The 11,467-nt window shown below is 34.3% G+C and overlaps 2 protein-coding genes and 1 pseudogene across 4 annotated transcripts; all 3 read right to left on the bottom strand.

Moving 5' to 3' along the window:
* Positions 1 to 1,374: 1,374 nt before the first annotated feature.
* Positions 1,375 to 4,588, bottom strand: LOC146918673 (mitochondrial carrier protein CoAc2-like). 2 transcript variants are annotated; one of them, XM_085720297.1, is made up of 7 exons: positions 4,364 to 4,588; positions 2,882 to 2,967; positions 2,600 to 2,807; positions 2,368 to 2,494; positions 2,080 to 2,264; positions 1,882 to 2,004; positions 1,375 to 1,796 (listed from the first exon to the last, which is right to left on the bottom strand). In XM_085720297.1, exons 1-7 carry the CDS (start codon positions 4,517 to 4,519, stop codon positions 1,710 to 1,712), a joined length of 972 nt encoding a protein of 323 aa, XP_085576423.1. In that variant the 5' UTR covers positions 4,520 to 4,588; the 3' UTR covers positions 1,375 to 1,709. The 2 variants fall into 2 exon arrangements, with proteins under 2 accessions (XP_085576423.1, XP_085576424.1); XM_085720298.1 differs by lacking the exon at positions 2,882 to 2,967.
* Positions 4,589 to 5,362: 774 nt separating this feature from the next.
* LOC146918672 (uncharacterized) lies at positions 5,363 to 8,406 on the bottom strand. 2 transcript variants are annotated; one of them, XM_085720295.1, is made up of 6 exons: positions 7,954 to 8,031; positions 7,480 to 7,864; positions 6,686 to 6,738; positions 6,312 to 6,460; positions 6,063 to 6,211; positions 5,363 to 5,975 (listed from the first exon to the last, which is right to left on the bottom strand). In XM_085720295.1, the coding sequence occupies exons 2-6, from the start codon at positions 7,856 to 7,858 to the stop codon at positions 5,551 to 5,553; spliced, it is 1,155 nt and encodes a 384-aa protein (XP_085576421.1). In that variant the 5' UTR covers positions 7,859 to 7,864; positions 7,954 to 8,031; the 3' UTR covers positions 5,363 to 5,550. The 2 variants fall into 2 exon arrangements, with proteins under 2 accessions (XP_085576421.1, XP_085576420.1); XM_085720294.1 differs by having other exon boundaries at positions 7,480 to 8,406.
* Positions 8,407 to 8,491: 85 nt separating this feature from the next.
* LOC146918671 (uncharacterized) lies at positions 8,492 to 10,017 on the bottom strand (annotated as a pseudogene).
* Between the last annotated feature and the right edge of the window lie 1,450 nt (positions 10,018 to 11,467).

Raw genomic sequence — 11,467 nt, 5'->3', positions numbered from 1 at the left:
TTTTTAAAAAAAAATAAATATTAATTGTCCGATACTTCTCTGATATGCGTATCAAAACATATCGTAGTGTATTTGGCCTAAATAATGAATGAATGGTAATATTTGGCCCAAAAAAGAGAACATTTATGTGTGTTTTGCTTTATCTATCTATTTATTTTATTTTATTTTATTTGTTGAATGAATTTTTAAAAAGCTTAAATGAATTGTGTTTCGACTTTCGAGACTTAATATGGTTAGAGTTATCTCGGAGACTTTCTAAAGAGGTCTTCATATCGACAACATAAGTTAAATTTATAGTCAATATTTTATCAACATAGTCAAATTATATTAAATCTTTTAATTTAGCAGTCTCTACTAATATGCTAAATTAAATCTTTTAATTAAAAAAGTTCAGAGCTAATAATCATGTATGACTACTTTTTACAAGGTTATAATTGTTGTTTTTAAAGGAAGGTTATGACTTGTTTTTATCACCTTATAACTTATTTTGGTAAGAAAATTCAATTAACTTATAGTTTATCATGATTTTCTCTCAATTTTACCATATCATGATTTTCTCTCAATTTTACCATTGATATCTTATTTTAAAAAAATTAAATATATTATTTTAATCGTAGTTCATATTTATAAGATCGTATTCACCATTTGTTAATTCAGACAAACTTATCAATTATCTCTTCCTTCCTTTATTTTTTAATAACCATATTTTTCCTCATCAAAATTAATTTACTTTATTTTATTTGATGAATGGATTTACTTTATTTTATTTCCATGGAGCTTAAACTTGAAGCATCAATGGCTTCATCTTCATCTTCTTCCACTCCTTTCTGCACCTATGCAGTTCATCACCATGCCACCAACCTTCACCCTCGTCAAAACGGCTCCAACAACCGTCGTTTCACTCCCATAAAAACCCCACCTTTACGTATGGGTAACCCTTCAATCCAACCAAAATAAGAAGAATGTTCCAGTGGAGATATTATTTGTAGTGTTGGTAAAAAGTACTCAAATGTAGTTACTCTGATCTGGTGATATATCGCTAGATTGTTTTGTTTGCTACCAAAATGAGTAAGGTTGAAATCCATGTTTGGGAAATCAAACAAAGTTTTATTTCAGCTATCAATTAACCTATATAGTTTATTTCCTTTGTCACATCGTACATGTTTGTTAGACTACAAAAAATTAAAGTAACCAACTGTATGGTAAATAATTTTCCTTTCCTCTTTTCCACACAAATATATGAGCATGTTGCAATGCTGAATCGGTGTGGATATATATTATTCAGCATTGCTTGTTGAATTCAGAACTAAAATAACTAATGATAATTGGAAGGCAATAGAATTTCAGTGGCTGCATAGATAAACTGAAAGGATGTGACTGTGTCAACATTTCTATATCATTATCTCTACTTGCACATTCAAAAAGTACAATTTATTTGTTAATTGTACATAAACAGTTTGTCATGTCTAAACCACATACAAACTATTTCCTACTTTAATGAAGTCAATGAGATCTGAATCAGGGTATTGTTTGTTGGTATAGTGCATGATAACCTCTATCTCTATTTACAATTCGAAAGAATGCAATGTGCAGCTAAAATAATGTGTGAAAACAATGTGAATATAATGAGAAGAAGAAGAAGCCAGTTTTGAAGCCTGGAGGAGTTAGGAGCTTATTCCTAATGTGAGGATGGTTGACTGATTCTTTTGTTAGTCCACTTCATCTCTTGATGGTACTCTCAAGTATGATTTCATAGTATCATAAACTGTGAAGCCAATGGCCGCAGATGGAACAACCTGAATTGCAACAAAAAAAAAAATGCTTAGTTATAGAGAACGGTTCTAGAGTGTGAATTACTTTAATGTTCTATGACTTTCCCACCTTTATGTAATTGATACTCAGCCCTGAAAACAGGGTCTTCCAGCCTTGCTTTTGAGCAATCAAAACCATGGATCTCATAGTCCCTTTCAATTCGGCTTCTTCAGATGCCGCAAGGTTTTGAACCTAGTCAAGTTAACTTTGTATCATGTTACTCAATATCCATCTATAATTTCCAGCCGACCAAATAAAGCACGTTACCTGCATTTGCCTCCTGACAACTTCAAGAGGATATGTGAATGTCTGACCCAATAAACCGGCCACGGATCCACATGTGAGTTTCGCCACGATGCTTTTCTTGTAATCCTCAGGTACATGGCGCTTCATTTCCTCATAGAAGTAGAATTTCAAACCCGCGTATGGGAATATTCCAAAGAGTGTCGGAGCTGTGGCCATGATTAACATAAGAGTTCTACAATAACAACACAGCAGTGAAATACAATACTGCTGAATTACCAATTCCAGACACAAGCAGATTTAAATGCATACCTACTCCCCTATAGAGACCTCTAATGCCACCCTCTTTATAAGTTTTTGAAAGACAGTCACGGATCCCTCGATAAACTTGTTCATTATTTATCATCCCGGAAACATTCAACTTGGTTGGACTAACAATCTGCAGTTTCAATTTCACATGAAGTTAACACTTCATGTAATCACAAAATACAACCAAAGTCATGGACGAAAACTGATTTGATTTCTGAGCAGAAATATAATTTACCTGATAAGCTAACTTAGTCCGAATTAAGTCAAGTGGATAAGTAAAAAGCACAGCCGTCCCTCCAGAGAGTGACCCTGCCATTAGGTCAAGGGTAGGACCTTTCCAAACATTAGGAAAGGCTTGCATGATCAATCTTCGGTATTCCTCATAGGACATAAAATGAAGGCCTGCATAAGGAATAATCCTTGCCACACTTGCTCCATTTCCCCTGCAAATAACTTCACATTGGTGATTCTGATTAATTGATTAAAGATAAATCACCTACCTATGATTTCTATCTACCTGTAGAACCCCAAAAGGCCTTCGGTTTTGGCGATTCTCCTAACTGATCCAGACAGTCCTGCGCTACGAAACTCAGTTCTTCGGGTCTGCAAAATATGATTGCAATTAATCAATCTATGGTCAATTGGTCGCTTAGTTTAAGAAAAGCCATTCACTAATTGCATGCAATGAAATTCCATGTCTCTGTTTCCGACCATTATCTCCCCACACTTGCGCAATCTTACACAATATCTTTACTTTACTAGTGTATGCATAACAGAAAAATACTGCTAGAAGTGAAAAGTTGAGAATGATAATTATAAGGGAAAGAATAAAATTGAGATGTATAATCAAAATTATTACATTACACGTAGCACCGACACTTCTTGTGGAAGACGTATCCGATACTTCTCAGATATCCGACACGTGTCAATGCTGGACAACGACACGGTATCACATATGTGATTACATCCAATTTCATTTTCTCAAATTATTATCGGTGTCGTCGTGTCAATTTGTGTTTGGTGTTGGTGCTTCATATTTTTCAAAATCACAATGCTTCATACGTGATTACATTCAATTCATTCATTTTTTCAAATTATTATTGATGTCGACTTCGGAGCCCGTGTCTAGTGTCAATGCTTCATAGTATCCAAGATCTCATTTTTTACTAGCTAGTACTAGCATAAAACCTACAATAGGGTACCTTATGTCTGTAACTATAACTAACTTACTAACTGATTCAGGTGAGTTACTTTTCGAGTTAATTTAAGCAGTTAAAGTTCATCAGCTACATGTACAAAAAATTTCACTCTTATGTAACAGTAATGGTTAGGACTTAGAATGCAAAAACTCAGATTTTGTTATTCTCTAAAATTCCCCATTGACTTTCAATGATTCAAGATATATCAAACATAAGATAGATTACAGATAAATAGAGATGTGTCTGGTGTCTGATCCGTCTCGATGACACCAACACAACATATCTAATTATTTTCAATTAATTCATTTTCTCAAATCATTATCAATATCAACGTGTCGTGCTGGTGTCTGCATTTGTACTTAATGCCTGTAACTGTACTTTCCTCGAGAACCAAAAAATGTCTGTAACTGTACCTAACTAACTAACTAACTCATACAAGTGAGGTATTTTTATTCTAAGCAGTTAAACTGCATTTCAAGTTTCAACTACCACCTTCATAAAAAGTTACCCTCTTTCGTAAGAAATTCAAAAGACTAAGCAAGATTTCATCATTCTCTAAAATTTTCCATTGAGTTTCAGTGTCATTCAAAGATTAATCAAACATTAACAGATCACACATGAAATCAAAGCATACAAACACATTTCAAAACATAACAAAAGAAAAAACAAGAAGGAAGCTATGTAGCACGGACACGTCTGATCAAAGAATTGTGTCATTTTCTCATATCATTATCGGTGTCCGGTGGTGTCTGTGTCGGTGCTTCGCGTAAAAAGGAGAATTAAACTATTAAAGTACCTACCTGAAAGAGAATTTTGAGACGTTCAAGAGGAGCAACAAGAGTTTTAGCAAAGCCACCAGCAAGACCACCAGCAAGAAGTTCTTTGGCAAAGAGAGGGATGTGATCGAGTATGGATTCTCTCTCATCTGATGATGATGATGATGATGATGCTGCCATTCAGAATTTGGATTTGGAATTGGATTTGGACTATTCTTCAAGTCCAATACCAAAACCAAACAAGTCCTTGAAAACAAGAATACGCAAAGAATAGTGATTGAAACAATTGAATCGATTCTTAGCTTAGGTAGGTGTTACTACGTTGCGTGCGTCATTTTTTATTTATTTAATTAATATTTTATTTATTTAAATGTGTGTGTTGAATATTCATTCAACCAACCAGAAGACACCATCTCAGACTAAGTCTATTGTACTTTACTGACTGTAGCACACCATTCACTTCATGTCTTAACTATTTATTGTCACATCGTAAACTCAATTTTATAGAAATAAAAATAGAATAAATTATCAATTTAATCTATAATAAAGTATCATTCTCTTTCTAAAATATGTTTCATTTTGGTTGGTGTTATCTCTCTAAACCATATAATAAATAATTTTATAACACGTATGTTCTTTATTACCTTTTTTTCTATGTTAACGAATGTTTTAGGTCATTCTTTAAGAATTCATAAAAATAGGTCATTCTTTAAGAATTCATAAAAATTTATCGTTTAAGGTCTAAGGAGTGTCATGACCACTCGTTAACATTTCTCATTAAAATTTAGGGTGAGGTTATCTCGGTTGGTATAAAAAACATTACATTATCCTTTTTTAAGAAAAAAGGAAAATACATATATTTGCACGGTCGAGGTTCGTACTCTAGATTCTCCGGTTATTCACCATAAGAGATGAATTTTCAGTCACTAGCCTATTGACAAATTAAAAAGATTAGGGTGAGGAGTTGGTGTCCATGTCAATCTAATCCTAAAGTATAATGTAATACAAACTCAACACAACAAATTATGAAAGTTCTAATGTAAATGAAATGTGATTGTGCCAAATTTGTTACAGCCTGCCTTGCACAGGGAATATAATCATGACAAAATTTAAATATGAGGCCACATGTAACTTCTCACTGCCCCTAAGACCTCCCATCATGTAATTGCAAAACATGATTGTGAATATGAATATCAGTTTGTAACTCAAGCTTAAGCATCTGAATCTGAATTTGGATCCTGCACTTCACTCTCATCACTTGAACTATCATTTGAAGCAGAAGTCCCACCTTTGACAGGAACAGATTTTTGATTAAGATCATACTTGACAAATTTAACCTTCTTTCTACTGCTTTTCCCTTTTCGTTTTCGACTTTCATTATCACTTGACTTCATAGTTTGCGCAGCTGCTACAAACGCGTCACTAATTAATTTGCTTTGGTTATCCTCCTCACCTGCATTTTCCTCTTCTCCAACATTGTCAACGTAAAAAAGGCCGTCATCTGTTATCTTGCCGTCTAAGGTACCAGCAGCAGATTGCTCCGTTTGGGAAATGTCAAGACATAACGTAGCATGACTTTTCAAAGTATCATCTTCAAAAACTCTAATTCCTAGATTCTCAAGGCGCAGCAACCAATCTAGAAAGAATTATGAAATATGTTAGCCGTACTTCATTGGGTACCATTTCTGAAACCACAGATATTAGAAGAACAAAATCTACTTACTTATAAGTGCTCTCGGTGAGGATCCATTTGTCTTGCCGGCATTTTCCTCGATACCATTCTGGTTTGAAACCAGTTTAATTATTTGTGAAGGTAAATTGGAAGAAGAAAATGCCTTACTATAAGAGACAACTCTATTCTGATCAAGTTCCCTACATCAAACCATTAACAGAAATTATGCTTCAAATGTTAAATAAAGAGCAATATGTATGTATAAATAAAATACACCATACAATAACTAATTCTTCATACCTAAGATACTCTACAGCCACATGTGTAACAATCAATCTGGTCAAGGCAAGGCTTTTTATGTACTTGGCATTTTCATAGATAAAAGAGTAATCCACCAATAGTACAGAATCAAACAAAACTTTCTTTAACAGAAATTCATCTTTAGCATTCTGCAAAGACATATCCAAATATAAACAGCTTTAATGGCTTACATAATGACTAGAGATAAATACTTGAACATTGTACTAAAAGTCTACAAAAAGACCAATAGTATAAGTGATAATCAATATCCATAAAAATAATGGTGTTGGACATTTTTACAATACACAAGAGAACGAATGTTTGCTGTGATTACACTGCAGATATGCAATAAATAACAAGGATGAAATACTAACCAATATTGAGTTCAGAGGCAAAGATGTCTCTAATGTTGTCCTCATAAGAACCTCTGATTGTACAAAAGGTAAATCCACATTAAACAAAGAACAGCACAAATCAGAAACACAATTGAAACAAGCTAAACTAAATATAAGTATGTTTAATTTGGTCTGTTTGAATTGGCGGTGAAATTGGCAGAATCACCGCGAGTCATCTTGATTTTTTTTAAAAGCTATACTTTGGAGCATCACCAAACACCACAGTGATTTTAACGGACTCACCGTCAATCCAAACATACACTGAACTCATCCCTCATCCAGATAAAAACTTAAGCTATGTAGTGTCGACACTTCACACTAAAGGCATGTCCGGTACACAGACGCATGGATACATTATCTCAAATTATTATCGGAGTTAATACATGTAGTGTAGGTGTCTATGTCAGTGTTTCATAGTTTTAAGCTAAAATATGTAGTAGGAAATTGATATCCAAAACAAAAAAATAATAATAATAAAACCTCGCTGAAAAAGATCATTGAATGGAATTTATCCATCAACCACATAAAAGTTTTAAGCTATGCAACACCGAACACTTCACATTGAATGTACCTCGGTTGTCCGATGTGTGTCGATGACGTACACCACAGAGACAACGCAGCCAAATATATAGTTACATTCAACTATTTCATTTTCTCAAAGTAAATTATCGGTGTCAACATGTCAGTATCAATGTTTCATAGGTTTTAACATCAAAAATTAAAAATGTACTACAAAATTGAAATTTTTAAACCAAAAACAAAATAAACCTCACCCAAAAAGTACACATTCTGAAAGCTAGAAATTGAGCCAACACTCCAACTCTTAAGGCACATTTCCAATTCACCCTTTTCCAATCCCATATCAAAAAACAAACACAATTTAAGCAAAAACACTTCCATCATAACAGCACCAGCCAAATAACCAACATGAAACTCTTTACCACAAATCCAACCACAAACATCACTACTCACAAGAGGTAACAAAGTTTCAAACCCCTCATTTGCATCATCATCGTCGTCGTCAACGACCCAAAGACGAGCCAAATCATTCAAAGGCAAAACCAAATCCAAATCTTTCTCTTCAGAAATTTTACTACAACATATACTCATAAACCCAAGAATCATATCAACCAAAGATTTCACTTCCTTCATTACTTTCTTCTCCCTTTTCAATTCAAACTGTTCCTTAACCACACTATGTATCATAAAAACAACAGGAGCAAGTAAAGCAATACTCTTTGAACCACTAACAGAAGCTGAACAAGCAGAAATCAGCTGAAAAAGTGCTTTTGCAGCTGAAATTTGTTGCAAGTTATCACCTTTAAGAGATTTTCTGCAACCAAATTTGATTGCAGAATAGACCCACATCACATCAAAAGATGGGTCAAGTTTGGTTAGCATCAGTTCATGTAATGCATCAATGGAATGAGAAAATTCAGGGGATTCTTTGGGAAGTTCTGATAGAATTTCTTGCATGGTGTTTTTCAGCTTCAGGGTGTAGTTTTCACCAACATGAGGAACCAAATTTGTGATTTCCATGAGAACAAAGACGGAGATACGAGGGTTTTGGTTTTTTGGTGTTTTATTTTTTTTGTTAAAGTTTGTTTTTTTAGGGTTTATGAATTGGGAATTTTGCAATTTATCAAGGTTTTAGGGTTTGGGCCAGTTCAATTTTACGTTAGTTTAGTTTTCGAAAAATTTAATTAGAACCCTTCAATTATTTTTCATACCCCTACAAACTCAATAAAATGAATAAAAAAATCTTTCAACTATCGCAAAGGGAATTGTAATCTGTGATTTTTTTTTTTTGACCGAAGCAAATTTAACTATTATCATTAATCAACCAATGTTCAATACAAGAAGGATGAGAATCAAAAATACGGTGACTAGCCCAAGAACAGGCCGCCCTAGCTAAAGTATGAGCAACCATGTTCGCTTGTCTCCTAATAAACTTCACCTATAAGTTGGAATGTAAAGATAACTGATAAATAATACTAGAAACAATAGCGTAGAATTCCGAAACACCATGGCCTGAAGACGATAGAGCTTGCACTAGAGTAGATTGAGTCCGTCTCGAAGACAACCCGGTCCCATCTATTTGCATTAGCAAAGTGAAGGGCCTCGAGCAAAGCTACTGCCTCCCCCTCCAAAACTGTCATATTTGCCTACTGCCATTTCGTCTGAGCCCGGATAAATTTCCCGCGAGAGTCTCTAACACAACATGCAAAAGATGTAATATGGTTTCGGTCATGGAATGCGGCGTCCACATTGCATTTCAACCACGTCTCACTCGGTTTCTCCCAAACCGAGTTGTTACCTTGCACTCTATTCTGCTCGTTTTGCACAAGCGGCGATGAGGACTGTTTATGAATCTCTTGCCATTGCTGCCAAGCATCTAGTGTCGTCCTCCCAATGCTCGTTGAAGTGTGATGAGCGTCATTCCAAATGACATCATTTCGTGCAGCCCAAATTTGCCAAAGAAGTAAAGCCACCAGACCAGCAATGTCTCGGCTTTCTGAACGACATATATCAAAAACAAAATTTGTCAAACTGCTCACAGTTTCAACTCGCAGTTGCAGCACAGTCAAAAGCCCTGCCCAATTCCAACTCTCACGCGCCACCGTACAACCCACAAAAGCATGCCAATCATCCTAAACAGCGGTATCACACCAGGGACAGATTATCTCACATTGTACATGTCGTGATTGTAATCGAAGACGCATCGGAACACACTCTCTACAAATCCTCCATAACAAATTACGAGCTTTATGAGGGGAATTCACCTTCCAAATTTTATGTCACTCTCCTGCAACATGGAATTGATCGGTATGTAGCAAGTCCATCATAGCCAGTTTATAACCAGTCTTGACAGTATATCTCCCGTTACGTTCCATCATCCACGTTATTCTGAACTTCCACAAACAATGGTGTGTCAAGAATAGCTTGCACCATATCATTTGGAAACAAAGATTCAATCTTATCAATATCTCAAACTCGTTCCTCGGCAACTATCAAATCGGATACACTCAAACTATGCACATCTTGGCTTTGTGGGGATTGAATCCAGCTACCTTGGACGCCTCGTATCCATGGATCATTCATCACGCTGACCTGTTCCCATTTCCAATTGTCCACTTACATCCATATAGAAGTAACTGACGCGAATTCCAAATACTCCGCCAAGCAAAGCTCGGGTTATAACCGAGTTTAGCACCCAAAAGTGAAGAACGAGAAAAATACCTTGATTTAAAAACTCTAGCAACCAGAGATTCAGGTTTAGACAGAAAACTCCAACCTTGCTTAGCTACCATAGCGAGATTAAAGGCTTTGAAATTCCTAAACCCCATTCCACCAAATTCTTTGTGATTTTTTTTCTTCTCAAAACAACTTAGAATTTGGTGAAGAGGTAGTATATGTGCTTATCCTTTACTCCCTCCATCCCATAATATAAGCAAAAAAAACTCATTTTCTTTGTCCCAAAATATAAGCAAAAAAGACACACTTTTATTCTATTTAATCTTGTTTTTCTAAAAAATCTCTTTTCCAAGAAAAAACTTTTGTTTATTCTCATAAAATTAAATACAAATTACATTCAATTTTCTCCCTCTTTCATTTTTTCCGTAACCAATAGCCAATGGAAATTGATTTTACATCTTCCTATGTAACTTTTTCCAAAGAAAACACAAAAAACTATGCTCCAAATTCTTATGTTTTAGTTTTCTTAATAAGTGTGATTTTTTTTTTTTTTTGCTTATAATTTGGGACGGAGGGAGTATCTATGTGTATACTTGTTGACGAAATATTTATGTGAATATTTGCTAATGGGTGCTAATGAGTAATGAAGATGAATTGACCTCGACAAGGTTATGGATTCAACTAACTTATTTGATTGATGATCCGTAAATACATTTGTTGGCGTACTCATACTTGAGGTTTGTCCAGGTCCTAATGAATGACATCAACTTTCTATCAGGAAAAAAAAATGCTAACGGGTATTTGGCGTATTTTGATACATCTAGTAGTGTTTACATATATATTTTATTAGGTAAAAGATATATATCCTATCCCCGTGAGCTTAACTCATTTGGTAGGGATATTGCATGTTATATGCAGGGGCCAAGGTTCGAACCTCGGACACCCCACTTCTCCACATTTAATTGTGTGAGCTCTAGTCAATATGCTACTTGACAAAAAAAAAGATATATATCTTTTTTATAATATTTTATTAGGTAAAAGATATATATCTTTTTTATAATCATGGAGAAGAAATAAAAATATTACCCTACGCTCTTAATTTGACAACAAAATTATTTATCAAATAACGTATATAAATTATTAAATTAGGTTATGGTTTCTTTCATGTGCGTAAGTTTATATTTAAATAATATGATATTTTTATAATTTTTAGAAATATGTTAACAAATATTGATATCATTATCTTTGTCTCAAAATTCAATAACTATAAGTTAGTACACGTTAACTATAACGCTTTTACGTAGACATGTTCATCACACTCAACAATGAAGTGAATATGTCGACATCAATAATTATTTTAAAAAATAATATTATTAAATATAATCACATGTGTCGATATCAACATTAATATATGATGTATATCAGACATGTTTTCAATAAAAAATGTCAATGTAACGTAACTCACTCAGACAGTGTTTGTGATTGATTTTATCGTCGATATCTTCCCATAAATTTTTGGGATGGTGAAGGTTTCCAAGTACATTTTCCAGTTTTACATTGACTCCA

The sequence above is a fragment of the Medicago sativa genome, chromosome 6 (assembly GCF_051527215.1).
Source record: "Medicago sativa cultivar Bolivia chromosome 6, Bolivia_mono, whole genome shotgun sequence".
Classification (NCBI taxonomy): Eukaryota; Viridiplantae; Streptophyta; class Magnoliopsida; order Fabales; family Fabaceae; genus Medicago; species Medicago sativa.
This window is presented reverse-complemented; position numbering and strand designations above follow the sequence as displayed.

Excerpts from the sequence above, each read along its gene's own strand:
- LOC146918673 (XM_085720297.1), bottom strand. The coding sequence starts at position 4,519 with ATGGCAGCATCATCATCATCATCATCATCAGATGAGAGAGAATCCATA. Across the intron at positions 2,808-2,881 it reads GGCCTTTTGGGGTTCTACAG|GGGAAATGGAGCAAGTGTGG; the intron begins GTAGATAGAAAT and ends AGTTATTTGCAG. Across the intron at positions 1,797-1,881 it reads TGAGTATCAATTACATAAAG|GTTGTTCCATCTGCGGCCAT; the intron begins GTGGGAAAGTCA and ends GTTGCAATTCAG.
- LOC146918672 (XM_085720294.1), bottom strand. The coding sequence starts at position 8,245 with ATGGAAATCACAAATTTGGTTCCTCATGTTGGTGAAAACTACACCCTG. Across the intron at positions 6,461-6,685 it reads TGCCTCTGAACTCAATATTG|AATGCTAAAGATGAATTTCT; the intron begins GTTAGTATTTCA and ends ATGTCTTTGCAG. Across the intron at positions 6,212-6,311 it reads GTGGCTGTAGAGTATCTTAG|GGAACTTGATCAGAATAGAG; the intron begins GTATGAAGAATT and ends GGTTTGATGTAG.